General features: G+C 44.3%; 1 protein-coding gene across 1 annotated transcript in view; it reads right to left on the bottom strand.

Annotated features, from left to right (window-relative positions):
• Nucleotides 1-17,652, bottom strand: part of PRKCH (protein kinase C eta) — a 225,723-nt gene that overhangs the window by 60,901 nt on the left and 147,170 nt on the right. The window contains exon 10 of the mRNA XM_081228102.1: nucleotides 2,436-2,590. Coding sequence (XP_081084228.1) covers nucleotides 2,436-2,590 — 155 coding nt within the window. The remainder of the gene's footprint in view (nucleotides 1-2,435; nucleotides 2,591-17,652) is intronic.

Here is a 17,652-nt window from a genome sequence, read left to right as displayed (position 1 = left end):
TCATCTAGTATGTGCCTCGCATCAAGGTAATACAGTGCTTATGAAAAGCCTGAGTATTCAAGAAAATGATTTAGGCCTTACTGCTTTTCCCCACTGCTAGTCTGAATGTTTGTGTCCTCCCTCCCCAACATTATGTTGAAATCCTAACCCTCAAAGGGTGATGGTATTAGTAGGTAGGGCCTTTGAGGGGTGCTTAGGTCATGAGGGTGGGGCCCTGATGAATAGGGTTAGTGCCTTATAAAAGGGGTTCCAAAGAGATCCCTGGCCCCTTCCACCACGTGAGGTCACAGTGAGAAGGTACCAGCTAGGAGCCAGGAAGAGGGCCCTCACCAAACATGACCATGCTAGTTCTTTGATCTTGGACTTCTAGTCTCTAGAACTATGAGAAATAAATTTCTGTGGTTTATGAGCCACCTAATCTGTGCTATTTTGTTACAGCAGCCTGAATGGACTAAAACACCCATTCTGCCTCATTTTCACAAATCAAAGTCGCCCTATCACCAAAAGGGGAGTAAGAAACCCACTCTTCAATGGGTTTATGTGACAGTTTACTTTAAGGTTGTACTCTAAGCCTTCAAGTCTCTCCTGAGGAGACAGTATAGCCCAGTGGTTAAAAACATAATTTGAATTCTGGCTTCACTACCAGTTAATAGTCTGGTTATTAACTCATTTGAAGATCAGTAATTCATCTAAGTAACACAAGTAATACTATTGTTATATAATACCCTTGTTGGGAGGATTAAGGGAGAAATTCAGGTCAAGTACTAGGCCTGTAACAAGTACTCCATTTAGCTCTTGTTGCCATTGTTAATCTTTTTAAATTTACAACACAAGTCCCTGTCAAGTAGGGAAGTGATTATTCTTAAAAATTAAATGTGCGGAAGGCTCTCCCTGGGCTAAACAGAGCAGAGATGAGTAGCTAAAGCAAGGAGAGGAGAACAAACGTGGAACACACAGCCCAGAGTCCGATACCACCACCAGGAAGGACCTAGAACTCCCTCCACCACCAGAGATCATGTCAGCAACCACCACCAATCATGCACTGGGCGGAGGGCTGAGACAGGAGAAATGCCCTGCTGGAGCCACCAGGAGAACATCACGTCCTGGTTGAGAAAGCTCAAAGCGCAGGTCATCCGAAGTGACCTGGGGCCGCCTCATGACTTAGGAGTGAAAGGAGATTCCTTATGACCTTCAAGGGACTACCCCACTGCTGGTTATCCAGCCTGGCTCCCCGTGCTGTACTCCTCTTCTACTTCACAGGGGGGGCTGTGACAGAAGAGCTGTGTCTACTTGAGGTTTCATGCTCTGCACTGCGAATTCACTAGAAAACATTTCTGCACAGTGCCTGCTCTACCTTCTTGTTTTTCCACTTCTTTCTGGTACCATCGACCAGTCCTACTGCATTCTTTACTGGTCTCACTTCTCTTTTTCTACTTTTTTCTCCCAGGGTACTTAAGAATATTCAGTTTTTGAAGCTCTCTCACACTTTAATAATGATGTTCATGCTGTCATGAGCTCATGAAAGGAACAGCCTTTAGCAAGCTAGTAAACAATCAGGAAATTCTTTACTTCAACATTCATGTGCCTAATATGAGACAGAATTTTTCTCAAGGGAAAGAAGCAATTGCTTCTCAAGAGGGGGAAAAAAAGGAGTATATGTGGCGACTAAGTCATAATGTGATGTAAAGAGCAGGATGACATTGTCAACAGGGGAAAAAAAGGGAAATTTAAGAATAAAAATTATCTAACACTCACTATTACATTTCCCACCTTACTCAGCTTTGTGTCTGACTAAAGTTTAATTTGATCTCCCCTGAGCTCTGAGATCTAACAACATCAACCAGATTTCAAGCCCATTTAAAGTATGATATATTACAATCAAAAGATTGTGTGTCATGAAATGGAATCAAACAATATTTGGGAGGGGGCTTCAAGTGATAGGTATCATCGAGCAGGAGGACACTGCTCATCAACTGGTCACCTCTTGGCTCCCGGACTGGTAAGCCGCAAGCTCATTGGACTGTGATTCCTAATCACAGCAATTTAGGGCAAGAGGCATCCATGCTCTGCAGTTTAGGCATGGATTCTGAAAATGGAACGAATCACTCTCAAGGTTAAAACAGAAAAAAGAGAGCAGCAATGTGCTCAGCCCTTTGCAGGGTTTGGCCTTAGAAAACTCCGGCTGAACAAGTTCATGAACAGTCTCTTCTGAGAACTCTCAAGCCTATTTTACGAATACCACATGGGGGCAAGTTTTAGTTTGCAGGCATTGTTAATCGCTGTGTTATTCATTTATTCTAATGGACACACAAAGCTTTGTGAATTTAATTCCAAAAACATTTCAATTGTTCATCATGAGAAACGGAAGGATGGGCTGAACAGGGGAATGAACCAGGGATGAATTATGAGAGGGGTTACCAGCAACCAAAACTCACCTATAGATGATTCCTTTGTCGTGTAGGAACATAAGCGCCGAAATGATTTCTGCAGCATAGAAACGAGCTCGTGCCTCATCAAAACGACGTGACTTCTGAATATGAAACATCAAGTCACCTCCGTTCACAAACTCCATCACAAAAAACAGACGATCCTGGGTACAAACACAAAAGAGACTAAAGAGGATCCAACGTGGTGTAGCCATTAGCCTAGAATTCAGTCAGTATCACATGACCTTGGGCTCCGGCGTGGGGAGAAGAGGTGGTTAAATGGAGGTACTCAATGGAACATCCTGACAGCGGGTCAGGGCAAAGCAGGAGGGTCTGGTGGATTAAATCCTTGGAATGGTGGGGATGGGGGCTGGTGGTGCTAGTAACACCTGGATCTCCTTTAAGTAATTCCACACAAGCTTGAATTTCTGCATTAAATAAAAAGTAGAGAAGGCTTTGGTTCTAGTTTTAGTTCTGCACTTTAAACACTATGTAACCTTGAATTTAACTTTTTTTGGATGTTCGACATTAATAAGGTGAGGATGATGATACTATCTCTACCAGAATCATTGAGTTTTATAAACTGGAAGAGAGAAGCATAAATCAAAAAGTGCATGCCGGGCTTCCCTGGTGGCGCAGTGGTTGAGAGTCCACCTGCCGATGCAGGAGACACGGGTTCGTGCCCCGGTCCGGGAAGATCCCACATGCCACGGAGCGGCTGGGCCCATGAGCATGCCGCTGAGCCTGCACGTCCGGAGCCTGTGCTCCGCAACAGGAGAGGCCACAACAGTGAGAGGCCTGCCTACCGCCAAAAAAAAAAAAAAAAAAAAGTGCATGCCTTTTTGTCTGGAACATGCAGGGTTAATCACAGCAAGTAAGGGACATCTGATAGGTCCTCACACCTGGGCGGAGAATAATCACAGAGAAAGGAAAACATTTTTGACAAATCAGACAGACGACAGTCTAATGACAGCCTCAGGGTTGCCTCAATGTTAGAAATTCCATTTGGCCCCTCAGAAGGTTCCTGAATCAGAAAAGGGAACTTAAAGTCAAGTGAGATGCTGTCTCCATCTAGAAGGAACTCTTACCCAGCAGGTGAAATGGGCTCTTAGAAGTCACTGTTGCAGTCAATGTACTAAGTACTGTGCAAGTGTTATGAATAAAGTGCTATGGAAAGCAACACTGCTTAATGGAAGAAGTGTACAAGTCTCCATTAAAAAGTGATTCTCCAAGATGGACAGCATAAAACGCTTTACTTCAGGAACCTCTGAGATCAATGGACTTCCTCATTCCCTCTCATTAGCATTTATGGAGTCCCAAGTTAGCCAGTGCTGAATTAGGTGATGGGGACCCAACAGAGAGTAAAAAAAGGCACAAAACAGACACAGTCTCTATCCATAGAGAGTCTAGTGTGGGAGATACACATTACTTTAAGAAAGCCACAAAGTCACACAAACAGGCAAATTTACAAATTCTGGTAAATGCCGTGAAGGAAAAGTGGAGGAAGCAATGACATTGTGTCATCCGCTTCGGGGGGTCAGGGGAGGTCTCTCTGAGCAAGTGATGTGGGAGCTGAGACCTTCTGAATGAGTGCCATCAGGGCCAGTGGTCATCCTTTTGGGGGGTAGGAGGGTGGGAGGTCATTTTGTAAGGAAACTGGTATTTTACCAATTCACAAAGGATGTGTATACGCACACAGAAGCCATCCTTATTTGTGGTTTCAGTTGCTGCCAGCTCTGCTTGGCATTGCCATGCATTCACAGCTGAATGGTAGACAGAGATTGTGTATGCTGTCGTTTATCTCCTGATCCATCACTGGTTTAATCAGGCCCTTCCCAATCAGAAGACACTACAACTTATGACCTCCTCCTATTCCCAATTTTAAGACAAACCTTAATTAGAAGGGGAAAAAAAATCCTCTGGGTCTATGAAATGCCTCTTTCTGCTAATGAGAAGCAAGAATTTAAGAGTGAAGATGGAATGGCAAGACTCATGCACACAAAACCCAAAACCAAACACCAATAAAACAACTCTTCAGGTTGACCAATATAAGCCAACAGAATACTAAGTATATCAAGCCGTCTGACTAAGCTAATGGCCTTCATGTGAGTGTGACTGACCATGGGGAGAGGCCGAGTTGGGTGGGACGAGCTTGGATGAGCAACGGGGTTCCCTATTTTCTGTATGGGGAGGGCTCGGGTGGAAGGAGTAGGTTAGCAGTGGGCGGGGCGGAGGGTAAGCCTGAGATAGAGACGGGTCTAAGAGCTGCATCCGCGTGAGAAATGGTTATGCCGACGCTGTGTTCATTTGGAGGGGCCTCAGGGGCCTGGATGAATCCCCAGGTGGTAAAGCCGCCTCAAACCATCCCTCAGCAAGAAGGTCCATCTGATACATTTTTGTCATCTGGCCTGTTCACCTTTGCATGGTTGTGACTGGCAGTCACATGAATCCCAATAGCTTGAAATACCTGGCTACTAGAATTGGGTCAGTAGGTAAGTGGCTACTCCTTAGGCTGCTGGAAATCAGCGGGGGTTAGCAAGAACGTCTAAGACAGTAGGCATCAAGGGAAATTGCGTCCATTCCTAGTTCCCCCCTAAAATAATTCTCATAATCTCAAGTCTGAAAAGCCAGACCCTGGGCTAAATTCCAGATCTGGGGAAGGACATACTGCCTTCGCTCCTCAGTCATGCCTGTCTGTCTCAGCCCCACCACCTGCCCTGGCGGCAGATTCTCAGATAATGCACGGGTTCCTGGGAGGCACGCACACCTGGCATGCACAGCAAGAGGTCATAAGCTTTAGAACTGCAAAAATACGCGTTTTTTTTCACCCAGAGTCTCATTTCTAACTTCCTGTCTGGCACCACTTAGAACAGATGGTACAGCTTCCAGCCCTCGGGCTACACGCAACTCTTTAAGCAAGCAGGAAGGGAGAACGAGCCAGGAGATACAAGGACACTTTAATGAAAAGTAACAGTCCATCTTACCAAAGACCTACAATAATGTCACAAGGTAGAAAACGAAAAGCATGTTTATCAGCTAGCAAAATGTGTTTGCTGTGAGGAGACCTTCTGTTTACATACAATTCTGTCCACTCTATTTTAAAATGTCTGCTGCCAAGGCAGTTCAAATTTGGTAGCAATTTCTCCACTATTTCTTTTGTAGAGGTGGAGATAAATGATAAAAACATCCAGCTTTTAGCGAAGATTCACTCATAGTGGGGGTGAGTGAGAAGCCATCCTCAGCAATAAACTTTCATTAAACATGTCCTCAGGTGGGGCTTCTAGAAAGTGTGCGATAAAGAGTAGTGGCTGCTGGTGGTGGCTGTAATGGTGAAGATGTTTTCAGTTAGAAAAAAAAAAAAAAAAAAAGATCATACCCATGAATGTGCAGAATTATTTCAGTTATAGCCAAAGATGCAGATATGCACAGAAAAGACAAAAAGATACCTGTGTATGACAAGTCAGCTTTCAGTTGTGAGATCTTGTATGTCATTTATCTCTTCTTTATACTTTTCAGTATCTCTGAAGTTTTCTTTAAAAAAATTTTTTTATTATTACAAAAATCGTTTTTGGCCACACAGTGCAGCTTGTAGGATCTTAGTTCCCCGACCAGAGACTGAACCCGGGCCCTCGGCAGTGAAAGCATAGAGTCCTAACCACTGGACCACCAGGAAATTCCCTCTGAAGGTTTCTATGATGAGTGTGCATTATTCTTATAATTAGAAACAAAGCAAAGTCACATACGGCTTCCTCCATATTTCCCTAATTTTCATCTGAAAGATGAGAGACTGGAAAAGTGCAATTTTGAGACTGTCTTAGAGCAGGTACTTAGGCAGTGGGAGGTGGGATTAGGAAAGCAGCTACAGAAAGAGGGGTCTTCACATCCCTGGCTGCCCATTATTCAGGGCCCCTAATAACAACCCTCTCCCTTAATAGCCATTCTGATGCCTGATATAAACAGGCCATCAGGCTTGTTGGAATCACATCCAAAATGAGACTCAGCAGGCTCTGGTTTGGGTCCCAGGGCTCCACTGAGAGGAGAGGGTCTGAGTTCTGGTACACAGGCTTCATAGAGTCTACTGAGTCTTTCAAAGACTTTTTTTTTTTTAATACTACTCTATTTACTTATTTATTTTTGGCTGCGTCGGGTCCTTCTTGCTGTGCGTGGGCTCCTCATCGTGGTGGCTTCTCTTGTTGCCGGGCACGGGCTCTAGAGCACAGGCTCATTAGTTGTGGCACACAGGCCTAGTTGCTCCGTGGCATGTGGGATCTTCCCGGACCAGGACTGGAACCCGTGACCTAACCACTGCACCACCAGGGAAGTCCCCTCAGAGACCTTTTATGCTTGCTTTAAGGGTCTCAACAAGGAGGAATACACGTTTACTGAGCACACAGTATGCCAGGCCCTGGGTGGGGGCCAAGTATCATAAAATGAACAAGAGCCCAGGCCTGCTCTCAGAAAGCTCTTGTAGCCGGAGCACATCAGCCCAGTGTGCTAAGCACAGTAGAGGGGCACAGGGGGCATCATGCAGAAACAGAGCAGGGACACCGGAGCAGCCTGGAGGCTGGGGTGGGGTTGTGGGAAAGCTTTGAAGAGGAGCCGATTCACCAGCCTTGAAGGATGAGGAAGCACGAGTCAGGATGCAGTGGGATGGAGGGGGCAGGAATCAAGGTGAATGAACAGCTGAAGTGTCAGGTGTGAGGCAGGGTGTCGTGAGTGCAAAGGGGGATGTTCCCCATGTGCTGAGGCTGCTTTCAGGATCAAGTGCTGATACAAAAAGCCAAGTCTGGGCTTCCCTGGTGGTGCAGTGGTTGAGAGTCCGCCTGCCGATGCAGGGGACACGGGTTCGTGTCCCCGGTCTGGGAAGATCCCACATGCCGCGGAGCGGCTGGGCCCGTGAGCCACGGCCGCTGATCCTGTGCGTCCAGAGCCTGTGCTCCGCAACGGGAGAGGCCACAACAGTGAGAGGCCCGCGTACCGCAAAAAAAAAAAAAGCCAAGGCTAGTTAGGAAGCTTCCCTTCACCCTATCCGCAGGTCACCCACAGCTGAGAACGGGGCCTTAGTCCTATAAATACACACGGTCATTCACTATCGGCCTCTGCCATAATTACAGGCCCAGTGTCTGGGCTAAAGCAGGTGGCAGCTATGCTTTTTAGGGGCTAGGCTTGAAAAAGACTGCAGTAGTGTTGGAACCCGCCACAAATAATAAACATCGGCTACGAACACCAATGACTCCAGCTGAATTTTACTCCTATGGCATGAATGCCATCAAGCTGGAAACCTTTCACATTGAACAAATGCCCTTTACAAAGCAGCGATGAAGCAACAAAGCAGAAGATCACCTCCTGCCTACAACTCCACTGTCTGTGCTGCTTAAAACCTAGTCTCACTGATGACTTGACAAACACTAAGTCATGCTGAAGAAACCCAACTGGGAAGCAACCAGAGGAAGCATCTGCTGGGATCCATGCATTTAGGGAGGCTCTCACTGTACTGGTGGATTAAGGCTGCCATGAGTCATTTCTGGGGCAGGGAAGAGTTTCCAAATCCCACCTTGGGCAGTGAGGGCAGACGGCTGTTTCTGTATTTAAGCCTGTGTACATAGCATTCCAGTTTTTTCTAAAATCCAATTTCCTAGATGCTGAGCCTGGACACCTGCACCGCTTTCCCCGAGGCTCCTGGCTCCTCGAGGGGAAATCTTGCCCTGATCTGCACAGTAGAGAATCTAAGGTCCTGCAGACTGGCTTAACCTCAGTTCTAAAGCCAAGTGGCCCAGCCCTTTGTCTGCCCCTTGCTTCTCTCTTTTGTTCCTGATTCAACCAACCACAAATGTAAGTCATTAACATGGGGTGAGGAACACCTGGGGGAATAAAAGCAACTCAGAAATCCCTTTGTCCCACTCAGCTCAGCTCAGCTCAGCTCAGCTCAGCTCAGCTCAGCTCAGCCCAGCCCAGCCCAGCCCAGCCCAGCCCAGCGTGAGTTACAGGAGGCCAAGGAGCTGGTGCCTGGTTAATAATAGAATTCCTGTCGTCACGTGCCTGGTTCCATTGACCGGCTGCAGCCTGGGCCAAGTCTGCCCTGGCTACTGTCATTTCAGGGATGTTACTTCCCTAGGCCAAAGGGGATAAAAATATCTTCTGACCTGAAAGTGGCTGTCAGTATAAGCAGCGTGCATTCCCTAAAGCCCCTCCTAAGGGCTGTTTTTTCAGGAGGTAAAACTGCTGGGCAATCGCAAGAGGAAAAGTTAGAGAGAAAACACCAGTATAGATAGAAGTGCTATGGTACCTGTGGCAAGGTGATGTCTCCTAATGAGGGTGAGTGCAGAGTGAGCATGGGCCAGGGATGAGACCTCTTAGGGTCTGTGTGCCAGACACCTTAAGAGGTGTCTGCTCAGCCCATTGAGCCTTTCCTTTCTCAGAAACCTGCCCTGGCACCGTCACATGGGTAAGTGCTGGACATCCTGCACACAGCAAGTTGGACCAAGTTGCTTCCCGCCTCCCGCCCCAGTCCCCTTCCCAGAAAATTGGAACTGAGAGATAGACAGGTGTTCATGTAGGCTGTGCTGTGTGCAAGAACTGAGGAAATATGAATTAGGGAGCTGAGGCTGCCGCCTCTGTGGTGTCAACACATGAGATGTCTTGGTATATCAGAGCAGTGAAAGCCTAGATGGACAGATGGGGGAGAATGGGGCAAAGATAAGAAAGCGTGAATGGGCCGAGAAGGAAACTACCTGGGTCCCTCACACCCTTCCAGTTTCAGGTCCCCAGAGAGACCTGGCCATTGTGTGCCCTTGGGTTCCATGAGACACCACTGTACCTCTGATTCTTTTTTTTCACTTCTCCCTTTTTGCATGACTCTGGTTAAGTGTTTTTCCATTATTTGCTACCAGGAGAATTGTAACTGAAACATTCACCAATTTTTAAGGGGCATGAGGCTTCCTGATTTATATATCTAGGGTAATACCACCTCTGACTACACTGATCATGTGAGGATTAAACCAGAAGCCGAGTGCCTGGCACAGCACCAGATCCAGAAAGGGATCTCAACAAATAGACTCTATTGTTATTACTACATCACACAAAGAGGACCAAAGCTACATCTGGGAGACCTTGTGGCCGGCACTGAAGTCCCTGGTGTAGCTAAAAGAAAGCACAGTGTAGGGGTCAGGAGTCAGGAAGCCCGAGATGCCAAAGCAGCTCCAGCTGTGCTCTATTTATTTTTTTGCTCTCAAAACTCTCATCGGCCAAATGGGGATAATAAGGTGATTGAACTCACAGGTGTTCGAGGATGAAATGATTTAAGCTTAGAATTTCAAACAGTTATGCAGCACATGGTACGTGCTTGATGAATGTCAGCAACTATTAGTACTAGTATTATCCTCCGCCTCATCACCTGCACTAGGCTGCAGCTGCCATGGCCGTCTGCTCCTGGGGCCTCTGGCCCCTGGGGTGCGGACTACAGTGAAGCAGGTAGGGAGCCGCCTGCCAATGGATGCGGAGATGGTGCCCCACTCATGGAGCACTCGGCCTGGCGAGTACACAGGAGCGAAACGGCAGCTGCAACCGCTACAGCAGCAGCTCCCCGACCCTCAGTTCAGGACAGGAATCTCGAGGGATCAGGGAGTCAGGAGGACCCCAGGGCAGCGGCTGGGTTGCAGGAGCACTTCCTGATACTGCACAGTCATGGCCCTGACCTGATAAAGAGAATTTATCTTTCTTGGACCTGACTATTTAACAAGGTGTCACAAAACTAGATTTGATAAGCCAAGACACATTCACCAAATAAGTTTTCTCATTTTTCTAATATTAGATAATAATTCATATTCTCTATTTTAAGAGCTTTATAATAATCATAATTATTATTGCAAGGCAAACGGGCTCCCCTATGAACTGCAAACACTATGGTAAACGAGACTGTTTATAGTAGCTCTTCTCCCCTTCTACAAAGTCGATTTGTTCTTATAAACAGACTGAGAAAGATTTTTCTGTTTAAACCAAGGATCCATGGTCACTGCCATTGACACACGTAAATCTCATTTAAAGATGTATTTACAGTGAGGATGCAGGTTACCTTTTGGAAATAAGACAAAGAGTAGAAACAACGTTTAAAGTTAATGGCTAATTTAGTTATTGCTTTAAGGCAATGTTAAGCTGGGAGCCACATCCATACTTACTTATCCAAGTTCTAAGAATTGCTTTGGAATTACTTCTAAATGAGTAATACATCAACCCTGTATCAAAAGCTGTGGAGCGCTATTGACTGCTGTGGACAAGGAAAAGGAAATCTCCAGTAATAGACAGCATTGTGTTGTATTTCTCATAAGTGCCTCTGTTTTCTAATTTTTCTCTGACAAAGTCATCTACAGGGTGAATAGGGAGTTCAAATCAACAGGAAACCGTTACTGACGTCAAAGAGGTGACAGAAAAGCACCCCCTGTGAGGAAATCTGATTGCACCATGCCTGAACTGGAAACAACTTGAACTTAACCACATGAAGAATGATTACAAAGTCTTCAAGGAAGAAACAAGGAGAGGGAGTCCAATGGCTTTTTGTCTGTTTGTTTTGTTTTTAATTTATCATTTTGTGCAGCCCAGAAGATATGCGAAGTTAATTCAATTACCCAGCAACTCTTCTGTCAAGCCCACAGGCATGGTACATCCTATCTGAGCTCAGAAACTAGTCTTTGGGGAGGTGAAATATGTCTCCAATATAACAAGCCCTTAGGAGCTTGCATTTTAAACCTGGAGGGACACACAGTTCTTTCCAAAGACCAAGTGTTCTCCTGGCAAACTGGATACATTACGGTCCTCTCTTATAATGAAACTCAACAAGGCTTATTGGCATAGGTACCAGATGAGGGAAACGAGGCAATCGAACCTGCAGGTCAACATCCTGTGAAACATCTGGGCCAGGATGGTTTTTTTAAAGCATAAATAAGCAGCAAACATACGATCAGGGATATAGCAAAGTTGGAGCACAAGTCCTCCCTTCCTGGTGGAGCCTCATTTGGCGTCTCTGGTCCACACACAGCCTGCCCAGTATCACAGGGCTGGCTGTGCTGACTTTGTGCACTTGGTCGTGTTTTCTCTGGAGGACCTGAAACCTTTTAAGGCAGAGCCCAGATGCCAAATGATGTATCTCTAGTACCACCGCCCCTGGTGCCCGGACTATGGTAAGGTTTAATAAACCCTTGAGGAACTAACATAGCAGGAGACCATTTTTGTTTCCTGATAAAATTTAAAGTAGATTAGAAAAGTTGGAACAAACTGTTTTACCCGGCCAGTTTGTGGAAGTGAAGTGCCTTGTCTACAGTTAAAACAGTTTGTGAAAGAGTTCAAGAGAGGCAGGTCTGCTTGACGCCACTTCATTTCCCTTTATTTATAAAGCTTTGGTTTTTCTGTTTATAAAAGTAATTACATGTTCTTCGTTCAAATGTAATTACGAAGTAAATACATGGAAAATTGAGAAAATAAAATTACCTGTTATCCTGACACCCAGAGAGAGAAGTCTAAATACAAGGAGAAACAAAACTATTTATGGCTTTTAGCATCCAAAGAACTGCAGATTTTAGAGCACCTAAGATATTTACAAAGTAATTTTAACCACATTTGATTTCCCCCTTATGTCCAAATTATACTGAACACTTTATAGCATGTTTAAAGAACAGAAAAAGAGAAAACAAAAAAAATACCCTTCCTTTTTCACTTACATTACATAATATTTCCTGATGTACTTAGTCATCAAAACCATGATTTTTTAAACAGTTGCATACTATTCCCCATGCCATTTCTATGAAGTCCTACAATTAGCTGGACTTCTGCTTACGTTAATGAGAATAAGAGACATGGTATCAACAGTCTAGTCACTGTCCTATGATAAAGATCATTTTTATTAGCCTGGAAAAACAGGCATCTCTGAAAGCAGATTATTACGAACTGGACATGGTTTTTAAATTCTGAATGTAGATTCCAAAGAAGATAGCTTAGGTGATTATTCACTTAAAAAAAGAAAAGGTTCGGTCACTTAGAGGTATGCAGGATAGGATTCCTTTAAATCATTATTTCACATAGTACATTCTTTTTATAAAGATTTTGGTTTCAGCATCAAATAGGAACAAGTCTATTGAAGATATTTATGGATTTAGTTTGTATAGGGCTACAGAATAAAGAGTAAAAATTCCGTTGTGCCATTTCACTTTAGATTCTTTTTCATGACAGAGGTTCCTAAACTTTGCAACTTTTTAAAGAAGATTTCATGTCTCCCTTTGATCTGTGGATCAACTAGACATTTCTTCCTCATGGGAGGAGATTCTGGGTTATAGCTTTCTGATTAAACATTTTGCCAATTAGGGAAGTATCAAATCCGGCCAAGAATATTCCATATCTGCCTCAAGATGATGCCTGGCAATCCACTGGCTGAGAGTCTGTTTCTTCCTCTGCTCTATGGTGCTGCACGCTTGCTGAAATTTCTGTCTGGAATGTGCCTTCCATGTGCTATTTTGAGTTTGAGACTTCCAGTGTAGCCACAACATCATTCTTTTCTGGCCCTTTGGCTGGGGAATGAGATCCCCTACAATCTCTTCCCAGATCCTTTTTGCAACGTGGGCAAAATATGGATCTCCACTGTCCACTGAGGAAGAAAGATGCAGACTTTACTATAAAGGTGGGGAGACCCAAGTAAAAGAGACATAGCTCTAATAAGATGATGGGCAAAGTAATCAGAAATAGATGAAAAAGTTTACCCAGGGGAGAGGACATTGCGTTACCTTCGTCGAGAAGCTTTAGCTGGTGAAATAAAGTTCGATGGGCCCTTCAAACCCCAAGGATGAGAATGGTGACTAAGATGGCCACACACCAACCACATCCTAGATCCAGTGGATAGCTTTGAATCCTTTGGTGAACGGACTTCATCTCAGCACTTGATGGCTCCTCCTAAGAAACCACTTCCTCCCAATTCTTCTTTGTTCCCCCTACCTTTAGACGCCCTTACTTAGAAATCCCTCTTCCGCCTTCCTCTCTTCTCCTTCTATAAATACCTACTGACATTTTAAATGATAGTTTCTACTATGCCAAGTGGATACTGATGACACTAAAATCTACTCCCCATCTGAACAGTGTTTCTGAGCAACATCTTACCACTGGATTTTCTGCAAAACAAAAACACAACAAAAAACCCCAAAACATTTATTCCGTTCCCCCAGGCTCCTAACTGGTCAGAACTCTGGCTATTCCTCTCACTCTTTTACTCTAAAAAGTCCTATCAATTCCACCTCCTATGTGTTTCCTTGACTCCATTCCTGTGACTGCTGCCTTGGAGCAGGAAGGTTCAGCAGGCCGGTGGTTCAACAGCCTTACCAGGGCTGCCCCCCCAGTCTCCTCCCTCTGCAGACAGCCACCTGGAGCCCTCCCAAAATGCAAAGCTTAGGTTGCTCCCTGCCAGTCCCTTTCACCTCATGAGTGAGTCTAAACTCTTCAGCAAAGGATGTCTTCTTTCCTCCCCATATTTCCTCTCCTGCAATCCTGCTACATCAAGTTATTTGGGGGTTCCTGGGCACATCATAAAATTTTAAGCTTCTGTGTCTTTGCACTGCTATTACCTCTGTCTGGGCTCCTATTCATATGCTTAAAACACAGCTCAGACAGCCCCTCCCATGGAAGGCCTTTCCAACCTCCCCAGGGACCAAGCCATGACTGTCTTCTATCACACAGTGATAAGACATATCTGTGTTTAGGAAGACCCTTGCTTGAAAGCAACAAAAGGGCAGGTCCACACTTTGTTCTTCCTTATGGCTTCAGTCCCTGGCACATAATGTCCCTGGTTGAGGAAACATTCACTAAATTGAATTAAAAATGCAACATAGACACAATATTACCATTCAACATATTAACAGGTAATGTCTCTGGTGGCTAGGATCTACTTTTTTTTTTTTTTTTTGCGGTACACGGGCCTCTCACTGTTGTGGCCTCTCCCATTGCGGAGCACAGGCTCTGGATGCTCAGGCTCAGCGGCCATGGCTCACGGGCCCAGCTGCTCCACGGCATGTGGGATCTTCCCGGACCGCGGCACGAACCGGTGTCCCCTGCATCCGCAGGCGGACTCCCAACCACTGCGCCACCAGGGAAGCCCCTAGGATCTACTTTTAATATGTAGAGACCACTCAGTTTTGCAGATAGCCTCTAAGGTATCTATATCTTAAGCTGAAATGGCATTCCCATACATGGAAACAAAAGAAAGAAAACAGCAAGTCTGCTTTCCCCAAAGCGCACTTGTATTGCTACCAGCACATTTTTATACACTGATTGGGAAATATTTCTTAAAGCTTTATCTCCGTTTGTAAATTCCAATCATATGTACCACACACAGGATAGGAATCTGACTCACAGAGAGGCACCCCTTTAAGACCAGAGTGGGGATGATGATTTTCATAAAATGTCACTCATTCAATGCTTTGTTGGTAAAGTGGAAATATAATCATTAAATGCCAAAACACGAGAAGCTGCACTATTTGTATTGCTTGCTTTCTAACATAACCCATCTTTTTTTACATCTTTATTGGAGTATAATTGCTTTACAATGGTGTTAGTTTCTGCTTTATAACAAAGTGAATCAGTTATACATATACATGTTCCCATATCTCTTCCCACTTGCATCTCCCTCCCTCCCACCCTCCCTATCCCACCCCTCTAGGTGGTCACAAACCACCTAGCTGATCTCCCTGTGCTATGCAGCTGCTTCCCACTAGCTATCTACCTTACCTTTGGTAGTGTATATATGTCCATGCCACTCTCTCACTTTGTCACAGCTTACCCTTCCCCCTCCCCATATCCTCAAGTCCATTCTCTAGTAGGTCTGTGTCTTTATTCCTGTCTTACACCTAGGTTCTTCATGACACTTTTTTCTTAAATTCCATATATATGTGTTAGCATACGGTATTTGTCTTTCTCTTTCTGACTTACTTCACTCTGTATGACAGACTCTAGGTCCATCCACTTCATTACAAATAGCTCAGTTTCGTTTCTTTTTATGGCTAAGTAATATTCTATTGTATATATGTGCCACATCTTCTTTATCCATTCATCCGATGATGGACACTTAGGTTGTTTCCATCTCCAGGCTATTGTAAATAGAGCTGCAATGAACATTTTGGTACATGACTCTTTTTGAATTATGGTTTTCTCAGGGTATATGCCCAGTAGTGGGATTGCTGGGTCATATGGTAGTTCTATTTGTAGTTTTTTAAGGAACCTCCATACTGTTCTCTATAGTGGCTGTACCAATTCACATTCCCACCAGCAGTACAAGAGTGTTCCCTTTTCTCCACACCCTCTCCAGCATTTATTGTTTCTAGATTTTTTGATGATGGCCATTCTGACTGGTGTGAGATGATATCTCATTGTAGTTTTGATTTACATTTCTCTAATGATTAATGATGTTGAGCATTCTTTCATGTGTTTGTTGGCAGTCTGTATATCTTCTTTGGAGAAATGCCTATTTAGGTCTGCCCATTTGGGGATTGGGTTGTTTGTTTTTTGTTATTGAGCTGCATGAGCTGCTTATAAATTTTGGAGATTAATCCTTTGTCAGTTGCTTCATTTGCAAATATTTTCTCCCATTCTGAGGGTTGTCTTTTGGTCTTGTTTATGGTTTCCTTTGCTGTGCAAAAGCTTTGAAGTTTCATTAGGTCCCATTTGTTTATTTTTGTTTTTATTTCCATTTCTCTAGGAGGTGGGTCCAAAAGGATCTTGCTGTGATTTCTGTCATAGAGTGTTCTGCTTATGTTTTCCACTAAGAGTTTGATAGTTTCTGGCCTTACATTTAGGTCTTTAATCCATTTTCAGCTTATTTTTGTGTATGGTGTTAGGGAGTGATCTAATCTCATACTTTTACATGTCCCTGTCCAGTTTTCCCAGCACCACTTATTGAAGAGACTGTCCTTTCTCCACTGCACATTCCTGCCTCCTTTGTCAAAGATAAGGTGACCATACGTGCATGGGTTTATCTCTGGGCTTACTATCCTGTTCCATTGATCTATATTTCTGTTTTTGTGTCAGTACCGTACTGTCTTGATGACTGTAGCTTTGTAGTATAGTCTGAAGTCAGGGAGCCTGATTCCTCCAGCTCCGTTTTTCATTCTCAAGATTGCTTTGGCTATTCGGGGTCTTTTGTGTTTCCATACAAATTGTAAAATTTTTTGTTCTAGTTCTGTGAAAAATGCCAGTGGTAGTTTGATAGGGATTGCATTGAATCTGTAGATTGCTTTGGGTAGTAGAGTCATTTTCACAATATTGATTCTTCCAATCCAAGAACATGTTATATCTCTCCATCTATTTGTATCATTTTTAATTTCTTTCATCAGTGTCTTATAATTTTCTGCATACAAGTCTTTTGTCTCCTTAGGTAGGTTTATTCCTAGATATTTTATTCTTTTTGTTGCAATGGGAGTGTTTTCTTGATTTCACTTTCAGATTTTTCATCATTAGTGTACAGGAATGCCAGAGATTTCTGTGCATTAATTTTGTATCCTTCTACTTTACCAAATTCATTGATTAGCTCTAGTAGTTTTCTGGTAGCACCTTTAGGATTCTCTATGTATAGTATCATGTCATCTGCAAACAGTGACAGCTTTACTTCTTCTTTTCCGATTTGGATTCCTTTTATTTCCTTTTCTTCTCTGATTGCTGTGGCTAAAACTTCCAAAACTATAACATAACCCATTTTAACTATATGCTCACTGAGCTTATCTTTTGTTCCTTAGATGCCCCAGGCTCTGACAACTCTGCCCTATCCGAACTGCTGGGAGCGTGCTAACTCTTGTTCACGTTCAACAGACCTCTTACTTCTGCCTCCACTTCCCAGACCAGGGCCCCAGTCCCCGAGAATGCCACAGTGCAGCCACTGACAGGACAGCTGTTAGGAGCCCCCAAACAGGAGCTCTGTCTGTCTACAAACTCAGAAAAAAACAGAGATAATGCTTATGTCTTTACAAAGAAGATCTGTCACATTTTCTTTGGCCTCTGTGAAAAGGCTAGTGATGTAGCCTACTTGACTTCCCATATCTAGGCTGGACCACCAGAAACTCATGTAAGGCAGTGGTTTTCAGCTGGAGAGATTCTTCTCCCAGGGTTCATCTGGTCATGCCTGGAGACTTTTTTGGTTGTCGTAACTAGGGAAGTGCCGCCGGCACCTGGTGAGTGGAGGCCTGAGCAGAGGCCGGGGATGTTGCTA

The sequence above is a fragment of the Mesoplodon bidens genome (assembly GCF_964165515.1).
Source record: "Mesoplodon bidens genome assembly, chromosome: 3".
Classification (NCBI taxonomy): domain Eukaryota; kingdom Metazoa; phylum Chordata; class Mammalia; order Artiodactyla; family Ziphiidae; genus Mesoplodon; species Mesoplodon bidens.
This window is presented reverse-complemented; position numbering and strand designations above follow the sequence as displayed.